Source organism: Heterocephalus glaber, unplaced genomic scaffold (genome assembly GCF_053883595.1).
Source record: "Heterocephalus glaber isolate CG9 unplaced genomic scaffold, H.glaber_assembly_v1.0 deba00001645, whole genome shotgun sequence".
Taxonomy (NCBI): Eukaryota; Metazoa; Chordata; class Mammalia; order Rodentia; family Bathyergidae; genus Heterocephalus; species Heterocephalus glaber.
This window is the reverse complement of record NW_028258398.1, coordinates 854-20400: the sequence shown is the minus strand read 5'-3', so window position 1 is coordinate 20400 and position 19547 is coordinate 854. Positions and strand designations below refer to the sequence as shown.

At 51.0% G+C, this 19547-nt stretch overlaps 1 protein-coding gene across 8 annotated transcripts; it reads left to right on the top strand.

The window, feature by feature from the left end:
* Positions 1 to 452: 452 nt before the first annotated feature.
* LOC147822373 (abasic site processing protein HMCES-like) lies at positions 453 to 15910 on the top strand. 8 transcript variants are annotated; one of them, XR_015445733.1, is made up of 8 exons: positions 482 to 623; positions 1134 to 1332; positions 4697 to 4825; positions 5541 to 5684; positions 6771 to 6896; positions 10328 to 10607; positions 13064 to 13256; positions 14496 to 15163. XR_015445733.1 is itself a non-coding variant. In XM_087196934.1 (8 exons), the coding sequence occupies exons 2-8, from the start codon at positions 1150 to 1152 to the stop codon at positions 14730 to 14732; spliced, it is 1194 nt and encodes a 397-aa protein (XP_087053060.1). In that variant the 5' UTR covers positions 482 to 623; positions 1134 to 1149; the 3' UTR covers positions 14733 to 15163. The 8 variants fall into 8 exon arrangements, 7 of the variants coding, with proteins under 7 accessions (XP_087053062.1, XP_087053060.1, XP_087053063.1 ...); XM_087196934.1 differs by having other exon boundaries at positions 10328 to 10509; XM_087196936.1 differs by lacking the exon at positions 4697 to 4825 and having other exon boundaries at positions 453 to 623; positions 10328 to 10509; positions 14496 to 15910.
* The last annotated feature ends 3637 nt before the right edge of the window (positions 15911 to 19547 follow it).

The window sequence follows — 19547 nt, the reverse complement described above, 5'->3', positions numbered from 1 at the left end:
CCTCTGTAAATGATAAATGAGGGTCCCAGTGGTCGGGGGCTAATGCCCGGGTTTCTGCCCCGTTAGTTGGGTCCAGTGAGTGGCAAGCCAGGAGTGGCCCAAATACACCGGAAGTGCCTGTTTCTAAAACGGGAGCCTCCTCGTGGTCAGGAGGATCCCAAGTTCAATCTGGTGGGACCCTGGCTCAAAATAATAAAAAGATGAGGCAGCTCTGCAGAGGCCCTAGGATTCTACTCCGGTACCGGTACATATGCAGGGTCAGCCCTGGGACATTGGGATTGTTTGCCAGCATGGGAGAGCCGAAGGTCTCGCTCTGGTGCTCAATGGTTTAGGCGACTGGTGTGGACCAGCAGTTTCCCCTTTTCTCCAGCTGGCCCACCCTGAACATCCACGTGGGGGGGTGGGGGTGTTAACCTCGCCAGTCTGAGACGCTCCCGGCCACTTGTCCCTGCAGGCGCTGTCTCGGGTAGTTCCGGAAGGCCCTCGGCCCCGAGGGGCCGCCCCGCTTGGGGGCGGGGCCTATCCCGGGGCCGGGCCTGGCGCCTGAGCGAGATTGGCAGGGTTGAGAGCGCGCCGCGGTAGTGAGGGAGGCGACACTAGGCTGGCTCCCCGGCTGAGAAAAGGTGAGACGACGCGCGGGCGGTGCTCAGTTCAAGGCCGGGTTTCGCGAGCGGGAAGGGGCACTGAGGCCGGGGCCTTGGGGCCGTCCGCGCCCTCACGTGGGTCGAGCCGCTCTTCACCCCCCAGACCGAGCGGGACCGGAAGTGGGGTGGATTGAGCCACCACCGGGCCGGGGCGCGGGCTCCCGTGTCACAGGGTCCGAGCTTGGAGTTGGCCACTTGGAGTCGGTCGGGGACCCTGCTTTCCACTTCCGCGCCTCGCGTGTCGCCGGACCGGGCGCCGAGGTGGGGAGCAACACGAGCAAACCCTGCCAGGCGGGAGCTCTGGGAAGTTTCCAGAGAGTCGCGGCGGTGCTGCGGATCGGATCCCAGCACAGGCACCTGAGGCTAGAGGATCGCCGCCAGTCGAGGCCAGCCTGGATGCATAGCGAGACCCTGTGCAAAAAAACACAAGAAAAAGCCCCAGCGTCGGAGGCCCGGGAGCGCTCCCCTCCCTGTGCTTGCTGATTGCAGGGCGAGCGCGGCGACGATGTGTGGGCGGACGTCCTGCCATCTGCCCAGGGACGCGCTGACCAGGGCCTGCGCCTACCGCGACCGCGGGGGCCGGCAGCGGCTCCCCGAGTGGAGGCAGCCCGAGAAGTACCGCCCCTCCTACAACCAGAGCCCGCAGAGCTGCAGCCCGGTGCTGCTGTCGCGCTTGCACCTGGAGAAGGTAACGGACACTCCCAGCGGCCCGTTGCCCCCGTGGGTCAGGGTACGCCCAGCCTCGGGATGACGTGTGTCCTGGTCCCTACTTGAGGGCCACCCTGAGCCCCGCGGAAAGAAGTTTTAACCTTGTTTGCTAAGTTGAGACGACTCCGTGTTCTTCGGCCATTTTAAGTGTAGTTCCTGTAACACCCTTAATGCGTGCCCAGTTTATGAGCCTTAAATTTGATTTGTTTTAAGACAACAGCTTTCACCTCACTTATCATCGGGATCATTTAAGTATCCTAAAAGAAAATTACCCCCAGCTGTGGTAGCACACGCCTGTCCTCCCAGCACTCTGGAGGCAGAGGCAGGAAGATCACCTTGAGTTGTAGGCCAGCCTGGGCTACAGAGCAAGACCCCATCTCAAAATAAACTTTTCTTTCTGTACCCCTTTACCAGACCAGCTGAAACACCAACTGAAAATTTTAGCTGGTGTGTCAGCACACACCTGTCATTCCAGCTACTCAGGAGGCTGAGGCAGGAGTATCACTAGTTCCATGCCCACCTGGACTACATTATTGAGTTTGAGGCCGGTTTGGACTACATAGCGAGACTGAGGCGCTGCTTCAGAAAACCAAAACAGGGAGAAAAGAAAAAGACAAGCTAATTAAAAACACTTGATATTTTTTAAGCACTGAAAAATTCTGTTCTTTTTGCTCGTGTTATCAGCCTTTTTATTTTGTCTTCTACTAAAACTAGAAAGACATGTATTTGATTTGGTTATCCGAAAATTTTTTTTCCTCTTTAGATACTGGGAATTAAATTTAGGGCCTTCACACTGAGGTATATCCTCAGCCCTTTTTTAAAATTTTGACACAGGATCTCTAAAATTGCTAAGTTGGCCAGGCTGGGCTCAAGGAAACTATCTTGCCTCAGCATCCCAGAATGCTGGTCACGTAGGTGTTCACCACCATACCTGGCTTGGTTTATCTGAAATTTAATTGTATTTATTGTGTTTACAGTATTTATCCTTGTAGTGTTGGAGTGTCTATTAATTTATAATAAAGTTTAAGTTCTTTTTCTTTCCTCCTGTTCCAGAAAGCAAAAGTTTCTCTATGTCTTAAATATTTTAAATGCTTTTGATAATGTTTTTCAAAGTCATGATTGGGCTGGGCATGGTGATGCACGCCTGTAATTCCAGCTCCTGGGAAGGCTGAGGCAGGAGGTCTCTCAAGACCCAGTTTGGCAACTTGGCAAGACCTTGTCCCCCAAAATAAAAAGGGCTTAGGATGTAGTTCAGTGTGGAAGCCCTGGGTTCCATCCCCAGTACTGCAAAAATAAATGATTTTTTAAAAATTTTGTTAAAAGATTGCTGTTGTTTCTTAATTTGATAACTATTTGATATTTTATTTTTCTCAAACTTGTAAATTTTAAGGCGAAATTAGAAGCATTTTAGCAGCTCATCCAAATTCTTAACGGCCAGCATTTGTGTATGGGTTGCAGCATTTGCATTTGAAACCACTGATTTGCAAATTACTTCCTCTTTCATTTATCTGCCCCGTTGCTGCCCACTGTTCCCCTCGGGAGTCCTTTGGGGGAGGAAAGATGACTAATATTGAGAAGTATTTTCAGTATTTTGGCTTCTCACACATTGTATTTGTTGCCCTCACGATTGGGTTTGGTTTAAATCGCTCAGGGAGCGCACTGAAGTCAGAGGTGACAACAGAACCAGTGAGGACCAGGTTTCTCAGCCTTGGCAGGCACTGTTGACCTTTTGGGGCCTGATAATTGTTAGATGTGGGGTGCTGTGCTGTACATTGTAGAATATTTAGCAGCCCCCCTGGCCTCTACTCCTTGGATACTAGGAGCACCTCCAAGTCGTAATCAGAAATGTTCCCTGGCATTGCCTGAAGTCTGTGTGATGGGAGGGGTGGGTCAGAGTTACCTGGTTTGGATGAGGTCAGAAGAGGGGCCCTCAGAATGGAGAGGGGAACCTCAACTTACCCTGAGGAGTGGGTTCTTGGGGTTTTGTTTTTGTTGTGTTTTGAGTCAAGGTCTCACTATGTAAGCCAGGATGGCCCAGAGGTCATGGCAATCCTTCTGCCTCAGCCTCTTCCAGTGCAAGGATCACAGGCATTGGCCAACACACCTGCCTCAACCCTTTGTGTAATTTTATCTCTTATTTTCTTTTATGCTGCTGGCAGGGACCCTTCGGCTTGGCAGGCATATTTGACTTTGGAAGGGAGAGGACTTAGTAAATCTCTGTTTTCACCCATTTCTCAAATATACAGGCAGTGTTTATAGTTCTTCAATTCCGTATTTGCATATTCACCTACTCTAAAATGTATTTGTAGCTCCAAATCTATACTAATGATGTTTTCACAGTCATGGGTAGACACAGAGCAGGGAGAAATTTGAGTAGCCTGATTATATTCACATTTCCAGGTGAATAGAGCCAGCTCTGTTTCCACTCTTTTTTTTTTTTTTTTTTTTTTGTAATTTTTATTTATTTAATTTTTTTGGTACCGGGGATCACACTCGGGTCCTTGCTGTTTCGGGACAGGCAGCAGAACCACTGAGCTAAATCCCCAGCCCTAAATTTCACAGGTTGGTTGGTTTATTTATTTATTTATTTGGTGCCAGGGATGGAACTTGGGTCCTTGCGCTTGCACAGCAGGCAGTGAAACCACTGAGCTAAATCCCTGGCCCTGTTTCCACTCTTAACACTGCAAACAAGTGGTGTCTCTTTTGTGGTCAATCTAGTGCTATGTTTATTACATTTCTGTGCTTTTTGTTTGTGATTTCACTGTTTGAAAAGACTCCCAAGCCTACCTAGTGGTGGATGCCTGTTAATCCCAGCACTCTGTGAGGCTGAGGCAAGAGGATCGCAACTTTAGCCTGGCCTGGGAAATTTAGCAACTTAGTAAGACCCTGTCTCAAAATAAATAAGAATGGTGGCCGGGGATTTAGTGCAATGGTTTCGCCACCTGCTGCACAAGCACAAGGACCTGAGTTCAATCCCCAGTACAAAAAAAAAAGAATGGACTGGATATTTAATTCAAGGCAAAGGTCCTGTGTTAAATCCCTAGTACCAGGTGGGAAAGGGACCCCCAAGCATAGTGCTAAAGTGCTGGCTAGTGTCCGTAGCCATGAGGGACCTGGAAGATGCCTTGAGAGGGAGAATATTAACTAGGTGAGCTTCTTTCAGGCCGAGGTATGTGGTCTTGTTAAATGTAAAGTAAATGAATCAGTGATACAGATCAAAGAAGGTGTCTTTAAGCCAAGCAAACAAAAAACAAGTTATGTATTGACTAGTTCTTTGTTTGGTTTTTGGTGTTATTTTTGTTTTATTTTGAGTTTGTTTTTGAGACAAGGCCTCACTCTTCCAGATTATCGTGGAACTTACCATCCTCTTGCCTCAGCTTCCTGATTCTGATTACAAGTGTGTACCCTCATCCCTGGTAATCTCTTCATTCAGACAAACTAGGCAGAGTAAACCGCCTTGTCCAGTGGGAAAGGTATGAACGATCCTGGGGGTCAGCTTGTAAGTAGACCCTCCTAAAAGTAGCATTCTCTGGCCTGCTATTAACTCTTCTACACAAAGCTATGAGTGCTTTGTTCAGTGCTGGGATGGAACCCAGTGCTCTGAACATCTAGGTAAGCATGCCACCGCTGAGGTACATTCTTATATTCCCTTTTTAAAATTTTTGAGACAAGGTCTTGCCAAGTTGCCCACGATGGCCTCAAACTTGCTATCTTCTTGCCTCAGCCTCCCACTAGCCAGGATTGCAGGCCTGTGTCACCTACATGGGTGTTGAAAGCTGAGGCCACATGAAGTCTGTCTGTCCCAAAAGCACGGATTAAAAGTATACAGGAACTTCAACTCTTTGTGTTCCCTCCCTGTCCAGGAGAATGTCCTAACATCCCAGTACACAGGATTGCTAAAGAATTCAAGTCATCTGTATCATGTAAACCATGACATTTGTTTTTCTTTTCCTGTTTTTTGTTTTTTTTTGGTACTGGGGATCAAACTTGGGACCTTGTGCTTTCGAAGCAGACGCCAGAACCACTGAGCTAAATCCCGAGTCCTACAATTGTTTTTAAGTAGACTTCTTTTGAAAAATTGTGTGCAGTTTGTCTTTTCATACTAATAGTAATGTGATGCATGTGTCTGTTTGGTTTTTCAGACTTCATTGTATCTCACTGGTCAATCTTAACCTTTTTCTGTGACAGGATGCAGACTCATCAGAGCGGATCATTGCTCCTATGCGATGGGGCCTGGTCCCCTCTTGGTTCAAAGAAGGTGACCCTTCCAAGCTGCAGTTCAACACCATCAACTGTCGCAGTGATACCATCCTGGAGAAACGGTCATTCAAGGTAGGTTGCCGGTCTAGGGAGAAGGCACATGCTCTGGTTGTTTTTTTGGTACCAGGTATCAAACTCAGGCAGGACCTTGCACTTGTGAGGCAGGCACAGCACCACTGAGCTAAATCCTCGACCCTTGTTTCATTTTGGTTTTTGCGGTACTGAGGATTGAATGCAAGGCCTTCACTGAGCTATATCTCCATCCTTTTATAATTTTCAGTTTGAGACAGGGTCTTGCTAAGTTGCCCAGCCTGGGGTCTAACTTGTAATTCTCCTGCTTCAGCCTCCCAGAGTGGTGGGATTACAGGGATTACAGGCATGCGTCACTACTACCAGTGCTAACATAGTGATTTAACTCAAAACGGTTCTCTCCTGTTGTATGGATATACTTGTAAGCAGATGATAGCTGGGGATGGATGTCCATATGCCATCTAGGCTGGGAGGGTTAGGGCTAGAATAACTGGAAGCCTTTCCCATGCCTAGCTCGAGGGTATGGGGTCAGCAGGCTCTGACACGGCAGCTCACGCATGGAGCTCATGACCCAAGAAGGCAGGATGGGTGCTGTGGACCCTCCCAGGGCAGGGTGGGAGGGAACATTGTGGGGTATGGATACTGGGAAGTGTGCATGGTTAAATGGGGGCCAACGCTGGACACCAGCTACCAAGTGTACCTGCTTATTAGAAAAGAGCCACTTGCTTTTATGTACTTTATATCTTTTCAATATCTGTGTAATTGAATGGTGACTGTACACACAAGGAAGCCAGGTTCAGTGGCTCAGACCTACAATACCAGCTGCTTGGGAGGCTGAGGCAAGAGGATTACCAAGTTTGAGCCCAGCCTGGGCAACTTTGCAAGACCCTGTCTCAGAATAAAAAGGACTAGAGGATAGTTCAGTGGTAGAGCACCTGCCTAGCATGTGTTAGGCCTAGGTTGCATCCGCACTACTGCAAAGAAAACAAAAAAAGTGAGATACAGAGAACTCTCTGTAAGTAACTCCTGGGTCACACCATGACTGAGATTTTAACTCAGTTACCTTAATGCCATCGCTGAAACACGAATGTGTCACTAAGGCCATACCTTGCCTCTCTTTTCTTTCAGGTGCCTCTAGGAAAGGGGAGACGCTGTGTTATCTTAGCAGATGGATTCTATGAGTGGCAGCGATGTCACGGAACAAACCAGAGACAGGCGTACTTCATCTATTTCCCCCAGATCAAGACGGAACAGGTATCTGGAGCTGAGCGCACAGTATACCTGTGGGAAGGACAGCGGGCCAAATCATGCTGTGTACCACATGACGATGTTTCCATCAGTGATGCACCGTGTATATTACAGTTCTGTGCCGTGTAGCCTGGTGTGTAGCAGGCTCTACTGTCTATACCCTGTGGTGCTCACACAGCGCTGAAATCACCTAGGATACATTTCCCAGAAGGGCCCAGCAGTGATGCTTGCAGTGATCCAAAGTAGGACATTTTTTTCTTCCCTCATAGAGGTGGTTTTGTTTTTGTTTGGGGTGGGGGTTTTTTTTGTTTTGTTTTGTTTTGGTACCAGGGATCGAACTCAGGTCCTTGCGCTTGCACAGCAGGTGGTGAAACCACTGAGCTAAATCCCTGGCCCATTGTTTTTATTTTTTTGAGACAGGGTCTCACTATGTAGTTCAGGCTGGCCTTGAACTCACTGTAGCGAAGGCTGGTGTGGAACTCATGGTGATCCTCTTGCTTCAGCCTCCCCAGTACTGCAATAACAGGTGTGTGGCACCACACCCTGTATGTTGTTTTTTTTTCAGGCAACAGCTTCACTGAGATACAGAAAATAGGATGTATTGTTTTAAGTTTAAACCATTTATTATAGTAAAAGACACATTGCCATGAACTCCCCTCAAAATACTTCCCCCTACTTCCAACACTTCCTAAAGCAGTTTTCAAAGTCCTCTTTTTTGAGTGTCTAGTCACATTGCTGTGGCTGCCTTAATAACCTGAATCAATTCAAATCATTTACCTTTCAGGATCATTTTGACTTTGGGGAAGAGCTAGAAATTTCACAGTGCCAGATCCAGTGGATAAGGTGGATGAGGACTCTGTCACGTTTTTACAAATATGCCTTTTCATTGGATGGCACTGGGCAGCAGCATTGACTGTATTTTTGATCATCCCAAAAGCTAATGGTGAACCTACTATGTAGCCCACCATAGCCTCAAACTTGTGAATCTCCTGCCTCAGGCTCCTCAGGCCTGGTATTGCAAGTGTGCACTATGCCCGGCTAACACTTGAAATAAATAAATCAATCTATCTTCCTTCCTTCCTTCCCTCCCTCCCTCCCTCCTTCCTTCCCTCCTTGCCTCCCTCCCTCCCTCCCTTCCCTGGGATCAAACTCAGGACCTTGTACTTGCAAGGCAGCGGCACCACTGAGCTAAATCCCTGGCCCTCTTTCCTTCCTTCCTTCCTTCCTTCCTTCCTTCCTTCCTGGCCCTCTTTCCTTCCTTCCTTCCTTCCTTCCTTCTTTCTTTCTTTCTTCCTTCCTTTCTTCCTTCCTTTCCTTCCTTTCCTTCCTTTCCTTCCTTTCCTTTCTTTCCTTTCCTTTCCTTTCCTTCATTCCAGCACTGGAAACTGAACTCTCAGGACCTTTGCACATGTAGCATTCCCATCCCACCACACACACACACACCCACCCCTAAATTACCCAAGCTAGGCTCAAACATGGATCCTCCAGGCTCCCAGAATGCTGGGATTACAGGTATGTGCCAGCAAACCCAGTTGTTATTTTGGTTATGGTTTTTGGGATTTTTTTCTTTTTCTTTTTATAAGAGCTGAGGACCAAACTCGCAGCCTGGCACTTGGTGCACCACTCCCCGTGATTCTAATTATATAAGTGCTAAGTGTTTTGATATTGCCCTGCAGTTCTCAGATCTCTCTTCTGTATTTTCTTCCTGGGGTTCAGTCCGGGTAGTTTTCATTGACCTTAGTTCAGTGTGTTTTGTTTTGTTTTGTCTTGTTCTATTTTAGTAGTAAAAATTGAATGTAGGACCTTTGTAATGAGCTACATCTCTGGCCCTTATTTTTTTATTTTTTTTGGTACCAGGGATCAAACTCGGGTCCTTGCACTTGCAGGGCAGGCAGTGGAACCACTGAGCTAAATCCCCGGCCCTATTTTTTTATTTTCGAGACAAGGTCTTTTACCTAGAGTGGGCTCGAACTTTCAGTCCTCCTGCCTCAGCCTCCCAGCACACTGGGATCACAAGCATTCACTACCACACCCAGCTTTGATATTATTTGATTGTTGTCAGACATGACATGTAAGACAGAAACTGAGATAAATAATACTTACTTCTGGGAATTCGTCTATGAGTTCAGTCTCACTGAGTGGGCCTGACTTGGGCTTTGGCTGAAATCGTGCTTCCGCTTCTTTGGTGGTGTGCTTTGTCAAAGGTAACTGCAGAAGGCTGTTGCCATAGTCCTGCTGCAGCTGTGGACCCCCTGGGAGCCTGGCCTTGGAAAGGTCTCCTCCACTCTCTCTCTGCCCGCATGTCACTTGGTGCTCGCTGAGCTGCAGACGACAGTGGTTCTTTGTCATGGTTCGATCCTAGGCAGACCTGGGTCGCAGGCCATCCGTCTCTGGCTTTCTCGGTCCCCTTGCTCCTTTCCCTGAGTAAGTCTTGCCTGCTCCCCGGATACCCGGGGTCACCACTGTGCTGGGCAGCATGTTCCTCAGTACATCCTCCTACAGAGGAGCCCCACTCTTTGGCCTCCCTCTGGCACATTGGGAAGCCTGTGGCAGCGGCCTACAAGTGTCTGTGCTCTGCTTGCTTGCTTTCCTCGCTTTCCTCTCTTTCCTTTCTTGCCTTACGCTTTTTTTTTTTTTTTTTTTTTTGGTTCTGGGGATCGAACTCGGGACCTTGTGCTTGAGAGGCAGGCGCCGGAACCACTGAGCTAAATCCCTGGCCCTTTCCTTTCTTTACCGAGGATCGAACTCAAGACCTTGCACTTGCCAGGCAGGTGTAGTGCCACTAAGCTATATCCCTGGCCCTCTGTGCTCTGTTCTTAAAAGTGGACATAATTACCTCTGAATCTTTCTGCTGTGTGAAGGCCCCATCTTCTGCCTTTTGCCACCATCAGCTGGCATCTTGTGTTCCAGCTCCCCTCCAGGGCCCCATCTTTCCTTACCGTTTAGGCTTACTTGTTGCCCAGCAACTTCAGCTCTCTGATAAGTTTGAGAAAACCCATGATTCTGTAAATTCTATAGCTTTTTTCCTTATCATTAAGATGAGAGGGACACTCTTCACAGCTGTCTGTATTGTAAGTCTTAAACAGAATCTTGCCTAGTAAGTAGGAGTTGCGTGATGAGAGGGAAGGGTGTAGGGACATTTGGGCAGAGGGCGCCAGGTCTCGTAGGTCCTTGGGTTACGGCAGCTGGACGGTACAGATTAACATCGTGGGACTCAGTGGCGCACACTCACCTGGTGTGAACAAACACCCAGCCAAACGTGCGTGCCAGCTGCAGTGGCCTGCATGCTGAGCGGCGGGAGTTTTATGCCACCAAGCCTCTTTTCCTCGCTGGCAGTGGGTTGGGGGATTAATAGTGATGGGCAGAGTCAGCACACTATGGAGTGTGGAGCAGTGCCCAGGATGTGCATAGACCTCACCTGCCCACTTCGCTTGCAGCCAGGCAGCGGTGAGGCTGCAGGCAGTGCTGAGGATTGGGAGAGCATCTGGGACAACTGGAGGCCGCTGACAATGGCAGGGATCTTTGACTGCTGGGAGCCGCCCGAAGGAGGAGACCTGCTGTATTCCTACACCATCATCACCGTGGATTCCTGCAAAAGCTTGCATGACGTCCACCACAGGCAAGCTTTTCTGTCTCCAGTGCTGGGGATTGAACCTGGAAGTGCTGAGTCACAACCCCAGCCAGTGTTTCCTCACTTTACTTTGAGACAAGTTCTCGGTAAGTTGCCCAGACTGGCTTCAAGTTCATAATCCTCCTGCTTCAGCCTCCCAGGTGGCTTAGCATTATAGGTGTGCATCACCATGCTTGGCTAAAGTCACACTTAGTGTCCCTGGATCCAAAAAGATGCAGATGAGAGTCTGTCCTCTGTGCTCTTGGACAGGTAGCTTTAAAGAAACTAGCCAGAGGTGGTGACGCACACCTATGATCCCAGCACTCCAGAGGCTGAGGAAGGAGGATCATTACAAGTTCAAGGCCAGCCTGAGCTGCATAGCAAGACCCTGTCTCAAAAAAGAAAAGAAACTAAGCTGTTTTATAAATAGTTAGAATCAGTTTGGTGATTATATGATACATGACATGCATTTTTAAAAGTCACACTGCAGATGAGCTCAGTGGTGCTGCACCTGCCTTGCAAGCATAAGGTCCTGAGTTCAATCCCCATTACCCCCCCAAAAAATCACTACAAAATTGTGGAATAAAAATCACATAAAATCTATCAGGATTTCAAAGATTTTAAAATAATTTTAGGGCCTGGAATTGTGACTCAGTCATAGAGCATGTGTTTAGTATTCATGAAGATCTGGGTTCAAAAAATTTATATATACCCAGGCGTGGTGGCACGTATCTGTCATCCCAGCACTTGCAAGGTTGAGGCAAGAGGACTGCTATGAGTTCAAAGCCAGCCTGGGCTACACTGAGACCCTGTCTCAAAAACTAAAACAAGAGTTGAACATTTGATCCAGTTACTAGCTTCCTCCATTTAATTTCTACATCATGACTGGAAATGTTTTTATTTATTTTGTATGTGTAGTGCTGGGATCCAACCACTTGGGTGCTTTTTTTTCCCTCTGTCCTGGATGTACTGAGGGTAGCTCAGGCCTGGCACATGCTAGGCAGGCACTTTGGTACTGCGGTGGGTCTTGGCCCCAGCCCTGGGAATTCCTGTGGGCTGTTTCTGTCTGTGCTGCAGCTTCTCCTGACAGCAGAAAGCACTGTCCCACAACTACTTGCACTAAAAGAAGCCAATTCTGTAGTGTTTAAGGTCTTTATATAAAATAGTGCTTTCTCTTTGTAAGAAAACGGTTTTAGCTTTTTTTTTTTTTTTTAAAGAATCTTTCCATTGCTTCTGCTCCTTCAGGCCTGGTCACCTCAGCTTCGCAGGGCTTCTTGAAGCAGCTCCAGCCATGGATGTTTCTTTTATTTTTGCAGTGTTATCACTGCTATGGATTCCTTTATATCTGTTGCTCGGGAGATAATCACATGATCTAGGTTTTCTTTCAAGATGCTTTATTATTTCAAGCTTCTCTGTGTTTAAAATGTTTCCATTTGAACATACACCAGGAAGTTCCCAGGTGCTAAGGGATAGCACTCAGCCTGGGACCTTCCTGGCGTGCAAGCGCAGGCAGCCTGGTTCTGAGGCCGTGTGTGTCTCTCAAGTCCCTCCCAGGCTCTCAGCTGGGGCCCTTCCTATGCTCACCTCGGTTCACATGCGTGAAATGGAGCAGAAGCACATGCAGAATTTGCATTTTGCTCTGCCTGCTCCCCAACACATCAATCACACTGAACAGATCTGCAGTTTAAAAGAAAGCACTGGCAGAACAGACTGTACCTGTGTGATGCCTTTACGGTTACCGCCAGCTCCGAGCACACGCCTACGTGAGGTTTTGCTGTTCTCTTGTAAAGAATGTAACGCTGCACCTACTAGGATCACCTGCTTAGCCTGGTCCTGAGCTATATCTGTGAAACTACACTGTCCTGTGGTGTAGTTGTTTTGTTTACTCTCCACCTGCCACCTTTTTAAAAACAATTTTGAGCCAGAGCCTCTAGCTTCCCAGGCTGGGCTTTAATTTGTGATCCTCCTGCCTCAGCCTCCCAGAATGCTATAACATTATTTCATATGTTGTTAAGAAAGGTAAAGCACTTTTGGCTGGGTGTGGTGGCCCACACCTATAAGCCCAGCACTTGGGAGGCCAGCCTAAACTACATACCAAGACCCTGTCTCAAAACAAAAAAGCACTGCTAGTTATTGCCAAGTAATGTATAATAAAATGCGAAGATGCTATTTATCATAAAATGCATCCAAAGGATTTCCTTTCCTTTGAGACTGGGTCTTGGCCTGTGCCCAAGCTGGCCTTGAACTCCTGAGCTCAGACAATCCTGCGTCAGCCTCCCAAGTGCCCAGCTAGCCCTTTCTTACTGTACGCTTTCACAGGTGGTGAGGCCGGAAGCAATTGTTGATAGACAGTTTTCCGGGATCTGTTGTCCCTTCATTCTAGGCCGGGGACTGTAGAAAGCCCACTCATTTGTTAGCATGGGTGCTGGTGTGGCCCTGCTCACTGTGTCTCTGAAGCACAGAGGAGACACAGTCCCGGGCGCTGCCCTTGCGGCGACTGCTGTCAGCTGGCTCAAGTCTGTGTGTCTCCTTCCCCTCACTGTACCGACATCCCATCCCGCAGGATGCCTGCCATTCTGGACGGTGAGGAGGCCGTGTCCAGGTGGCTGGACTTCGGGGACGTCCCCATGCAGGAGGCGCTGAAGCTGATCCGCCCCACAGAGAACATCACCTTCCACCCCGTCTCCCCTGTCGTCAACAACTCGAGGAACAACACCCCTGAGTGTCTGACTCCCCTCCACTTGGTGGTCAGAAAGGTAGGGGCCCGTCATGTCTCCCAGGCTATGGCCTTTCCTAGTCATGGCTTTAACCCCTAGAAGCTCTCACTCTCCCTGGTCATCTCCAAAAGAGCTCACTTCCCTATAACCCCAACACTCTGGAGGCTGAGGCAGGAGGATCCCTGCGAGTGCGAGGCCACCGTGGACTATGTAGCAAGGCCCTGCCTCAGAAAATCCCCACAGTCACAAAAAGAAGTTGCTTTGGAACTGGGTACAGGGCTGCACACCTGCAATCCCAGCTACCCGAGAGGCTGAGGCAGGAGGCTCACAAGTTCAAGCCCTGCCTGGGAAATTCAGTGACGGAGAGCCCTATCTCAAAATTTTAAAAGGACAGAGTTCAGTTCCCAGTACTGCCCCCCCCCAAAAAAAGAAAAAGGAAGAAGGGAAACAAAAGGAGGCATTCTTGTGAACCTGATAAATGAGGTTCTCTTGAGGGTAACTGAAGAAGAAATAAAAGCCCTCGGCCCACTGGCTTCTGCTGTCTCTTCCATACCTGCTTCTGCGGCCACAAGGTGGAAAAGCCCCTGTCCACCTCCTCAGAAGCACCTGTGCCATCTCAGACTTCATAGGACCCAGGCTGTGGGGAGGGAAGGTGGCAGGGCGGAAGGCCCGCAGTGGGGAGGGACTTCTACGCTTAACATCAGCCCCATAGAGCTGGGTGTGGTGGCACAGGCCTGTCATCCTAGCCATCAGGCTGAGGCAGGAGGATCCCCAGTTTGAGGCCAGCCTGGACTACACAGTGAGACCCTATCTCAAAAAGCAAATAAAAAAGCAGACCCCAGTGACATTAAGGGGGACGGAGCCGAGCTGTGTAGAGAGACCTGCGGAGCTCATGCTCAGAGCGGTGGTGCGACGGAGACCACAAGGGCTGCTGCCCTGTCCCGTTTCTCTTACAGTTGCTTTCCCCTTACTCATGATCACAGTCATCCTTTTTCTTTTGTCTCAGTTCTCTGCAAACTCCTGCCACCCTGACACTTTTTCCTCTAAAAATGGACCTGTGTTCATTTTGCATCAGACACTGCCCAGTTTCTGCATGGACCTTACCCTGCGAGGGCACGTTGTGCTAATTCAGAACCTTTGTGCTCAGGGCTGAATCATTTCTCCGTTCTCTGCTGTGCTTGGAGCGGCCTCCAGTGCCTTGCGCCCCTTCCGGCTCCTGGCTGAGTCAGCCCCTCCCAGAAGCTGGAGCTGGGTGCTGTGAACTTTTCTCTCTCTTAGGAACCCAAGGTTAGCGGCAGCAGCCAGAAGATGATGCAGTGGCTGGCCACAAAGTCACCCAAAAAGGAAGACCAAGAGACACCCCTAAAGGATGAGACCAACACACCCCAGTGGTCCAGCCAGTTCCTGCAGAAGAGCCCGCTGCCCGCCAAGAGAGGTGGTGCGGGCCTCCTGGTTCGATGGCTGAAGCAGGAGGAAGAGGAGGCGCCCGCGGCCAAGCAGCCTCACAGTCAGTAGCCGGCCCCGGCCCTGGACACTTCAGGGGTGTGTTCGCGTGGGAGGCGGCAGCACAGGCTAGATGACAGTTGCGGCTCACCAGGAAAGCAGCCACTTTGGCCTTGAGCGGCAGCTGTGGGCAGCGGGAAGAGGGGCTGCCTGCTGCCTGTGCCTGAGGGGCCGGAGCCCTCAGCCTACCCTGCTGCTCCCACAGGGCTGTTGCCTGCACAGCCGAGGGAGCAAGCCCAACATGTGGGCTTGGCTTGACTTTGGTTTCCCTTGAAGTGTAAAAATGTTATTTTTCAGAAATGTCAAGACAATCACGTAAGAAAGGGAAAATGTGATCCTCCACTTGTCCTAGAAATAAATAAGGAAGGCATAAAGTTGCTTTTTTAATTATGGAAGTTGGAAGTTTAGCATCAGCATCCAAAGTAAACAACAACAGACATTTACCGTGCAGTTTGGATTAGTTTGATTGGGGTTTCCCAGAGGGGGTAAGAATATTTCTTCTGTCAGTTCCCATCACCAAAACAGTAAAAAGCAGCAAAAAGTAAACCAAGCGGTGGCTGAGACCTGGGAGGATGCCACCTGTAGTGTGTCTAGGCCACGTGGGGCGGCCCTTGCTGGGGACATGCACTGCCCTTCCCTGCAGCAGAAGTCAGGCTTCTCTGTTCCCCTCAGGAATTGCTTTCCTTATTTATCTTCTTTTTACTTCTTGGGGCTTGCAGAAGAGCACCCCTTATTATGTAGCACAAAGTATATACCGTCACAATCTCATTTGTTATTCCTTTTACTAAAATAGTTCAAATCAGTGTTTTTAACCACACTATCAGAAAGCTCTGTTTCTCTGCACAAATTGAAGCGGTGTGCCAAAAGGCCAGAGCGGGCAGGAGGGGTGGCTGCACCACTGTCATCTGCAGACGAGTGTCACTGCCCGTCCAGGACCCAGACCAGATGTTCCAGTCTGTTCCTAGAAAGCAGCACAGATACTGTGCACCCCACCCCCACCCCACTATGAGAAATAGGCACCTCCGCCATTCTGCAGCCATACATTGATAGGAATTTGTTTCTTTAAACAAAAATCAGTAGTAATGTATTTTCTTCCTCAACAGGTTTCAAGGGGGAAAAAAAAGGTCACTTTTTTCTTTCTCTGGTGTGTACCTAATAATTTTTGGATAAAAATGTCCCACTCTGGGCCAGGGATTTAGCTCAGTGGTTTCGCCGCCTGCTGCACAAGCGCAAGAACCTGAGTTCAATCCCTCATACCCAAAAAAAAAAAAAAAAAAAAGTCCCACTCTAAAAACATATGCTGTACAGATTCTGACTCCAGGATAGACCAAGCCACCGGCCTTGCCTGGGCTGGAAGGAGAACTCTGTCACAATGGGAACAATAGAAACTGAAGCCCTGCAAGTGAACTGCCCTTTGGGTTCCAAGGCCAGGAGTCAGCAGCAAGTCAGCACTGGGAATGAAGGGGCCTCTGAAAAGCCACCCCCACCCCAGCCGTCGGGAAGACTTTCCTAGAAAGGAAGGCATCACCCCGAGTTGCAGACCCCTAGGATCCGTACAGTGGACAACCCTATTGGGCCGTGGCTTTGTAACTGCCACCTACACCCAGGCTCACAGAGTGGCTGCTGGCTTGTACCAGCGAGTATGTTCGAGGTGTAACTATCACAGACATGCTGTCCTTGAATGTCATCCCAAGGTGGTGTTGGCTCTGTGGCAAGCAGGAGGGGTCTCAAGGGAAAGCTCCCTGGCCCCTCAGGGATGGCTATGCCCCTCTGGGCTATTTTCCAAGCCCATTTGCAGGTCTTGGGAACCTTACTGCTGTGGCCAAGCCATCCTGATCCAAACGACTCCCATGGGCTCCCAGGGCTGGATTCCCACCCAGTGTGGACCCACGGCCCTGTAGGGGCTGCTAAGCATGGCCAGTCTGGCTGCCCACTTGGGCAGGCAACACCCAGTACCATGGCCAGCAGACGGGGATCTCACACCTAACAGCAGCTCCCTGACAGTCCCTGAGGTACACCTGGGCACACAGCCCAAGGCTTTCCCAAGAGTGTACAACCCAAGGCATGATGGCAAACACAATACAACCCCTCAGGAGAGGCAGGGAAGCCTCCCATCCACCCTCACATGGTTCTGTCCTTCACCTTGGCTGACATGAAGACCATGTTTTTGGGCTCTTCAGCTCTTGCTACACGAAGCTAAGTACCTTTGGGAGAGGGCAGCCAGTGGTGTGGGGACTGAACAGCAGTGAGTGGGTACCAGGGCTGCTACAATGGTGTGAACGGTGTCACCAAGGTGGCGTGTCCCTCTCCCAGGTCCGGGAGTCTCACCTGGAAGGTGCCACAGCATCACCTACCCCTCTGGGCCTGTCTTCCTGTCTCCTCCCTCTGGTTTACAGCTCCCAAGCTGGGAAAGAGGCCAGAGGCCAGGAGCAGGGCCAAAAGGAACCTCGGGGACCTCACTTAGCCACCAGAGGCTGAGTAGCATGCTGAAGGTCACACAGCAAACTAAAGCCGGAGCCAGCTCAGGCTTCTCCCTTCCGCGGAGAACAGAACTCAGTGTGGGTGGCCTTGCAGCTGTCCTTTGGTTTGGGGTGCAGTCAGCCCTGGGGAGGCCACTTGACCCCTGACCCAGCCATGGCCCAGCTCTGCCTGACCAGAGACAGAGATGGTACAGAGTGTTGGAAATGTCGAGGTGAATACTGCACACAAGCAGCAGCTGCTATTGACCTCCAGGTATAGGGGCACCCTGAAGTCCCAGGACTGAAGGTCAGAAGAAGAGCAGCTTCCAGTCAGCCTGGACACAGTGACTCCTCCAGGATACAAGGCCCTGGCCATAGCAGGGGGCAGAAGCCAAGTGGGGCCATCTAGGGGCAGAGGGCGTGGTGAGATGGCCTTACTGCGGATGGACCCCCGGGCAGATCTGGCCTGGCATCCCCTTGCTCACTGCCAGGGAACAGAGGGACTGAGGCTGTCCAGGACGCCCGGCTGTAGGAAGTGGGCGGGTGCTTCTGTTCCCAAGTTGGCTGGTGCAGAGGTGGGAGATGGAGGGCTGGTCGTTGGTGTCACTGTGGAGCCAGAGCGGCCGAGTCCTATGTACAACTCACCATGGAGAGAGATGGCAGGGCCGAGGTCCAGGCAAGGCCAGGCCCCGAAGGTGCTGGAGCTGGTTCCAAGGCAGGTGCTGCTGGATGCAGGGTTTGGAGCACGCTGCACATCTCCTGACGATGGCCTCCTCACTCAGGTCCTCGCAGGGTCCTGGAGCAGCCGATGCAGGTTCGCGTGCATCTCCAGGACCTTCTGGCGCACACCACCAGAGCTGGAGCCCGGCTTCTACCCTGCTGAGCTGGAGCTGGGGGACAGGTGGGCGGCCAGGGCAGCTCAGGGCGCGGCAGGTGGGGTGTGCTGCAGGGAGTCGGAGGAGAACCCCTGCCTGCGTGGGAGGAGCCTGTCACCTGCCAGCGGCTTCACCTGGAGCTCCAGCTGCCTGGCATCGGGGCACGAGGGGAGGGGTGGTGCAGGCCAGGCCGGGGAGGCCTCTGCGGGGCTGGGAGGTTGTCCTGAAGCCGGCGGCTGCTCCCGCCCTGCCGGGGGTGGGGGGTTGCTCCCGCCCTGCCGGCGAGGGCCTTTGCTGCCCGGAGCAGCGGCACCAGCTCCTTCCGCGCCTCGAGCTCCCGGGAGCAACTACTTGTGCCTCTCGTGCCCCTTCCGCCGGTCATCGTCGAGGAAACCACGGAGCTAGCTGGCGCAGTTCCTTAGTCCTGCAGCCGCCGAGCTCCAGCATGGGGCTCACCTCACCTGCCGCACCAGCTCTTCCTCCGAGTGGCTGTCACCGGCAATCCCCCCGCCCCAGCCCCGGGCAGAGAGGGGCGGGACTTGCTTTCTTCCTGAAGGGTCTCCAGGTCACCCTGCTGGTGCTCAAGGAGCCAGGGCACCAGGTATCACTCAACACTGCTGCGCTCTGCGCCTGGTCTCTGCTGTCCTGGGAGGGAGTGATAAGAGGACGCGGCGCCGCTGGTGTCCACGGCAGGCGGGGGCTGGTGCGGGCCCGGCCGCTCGCTGATTTCCACCTCTCATGGGTGAGGAGCTCCCTGCGGTTCTTTGGGCGAAAGTTTATATTGTGCCGGGGGCCCTGAGCTGTCCCCCCTGGAGGATCCATCCTTCACCTCTCCCACGGGAGGTGCCACCGGGGACTGGTGCCTCCCTCCTCCAGGAGTCCATCCTGCCTGACTGTCGCGCTGCCTGCTGTGACACCCTTTTTGTGTCACTACCTCCCTCTAGCCCCTCCGTGTCCACCGTGCGCTGTGCGGACATTGCTGTGGGTGGTGGTTCGTTTTCCCTTCGTACTGGAGATTGAATTCAGGGACTTCACACTGAGCTACATCCCTGGTTCCTTTTTTATTTGGTCACTAAATTCCCCAGGCTGGGCTTGAATTTGCATTCTTCCTGCCTCAGCCTCCCAGAGTGCTGGGGTTACAGGCATGTGTGGGAATCCACTTAGAAGGCTGAGGTGGAAAGATCTCGGCCTGGGGCCACAGAGGAGGGTCGGCAAGTTAGGCCTCCTTTGGCAGCATTCCCGAAAGCTGGCAGCTGGAAGTCTCAGCGAAAGAATCGACAGACAGCTGAGATCTAAGTGAGACAAAATGTATGCCTGGGCACACTCTGCCAATTAGAAACAGATGAACCTTCCTTGAACCTGACTCCACAGGATTGCTTGCTCCCTTTTCTAAGTGAGGAACGCCAGCACCCCCAGTCCCGGCCTCTTTGTCCACTAGAGGCAGGAGTCCCCTGGGACCCTCTTCTGGAATTATCTATGTGTCTTTTGTCTTT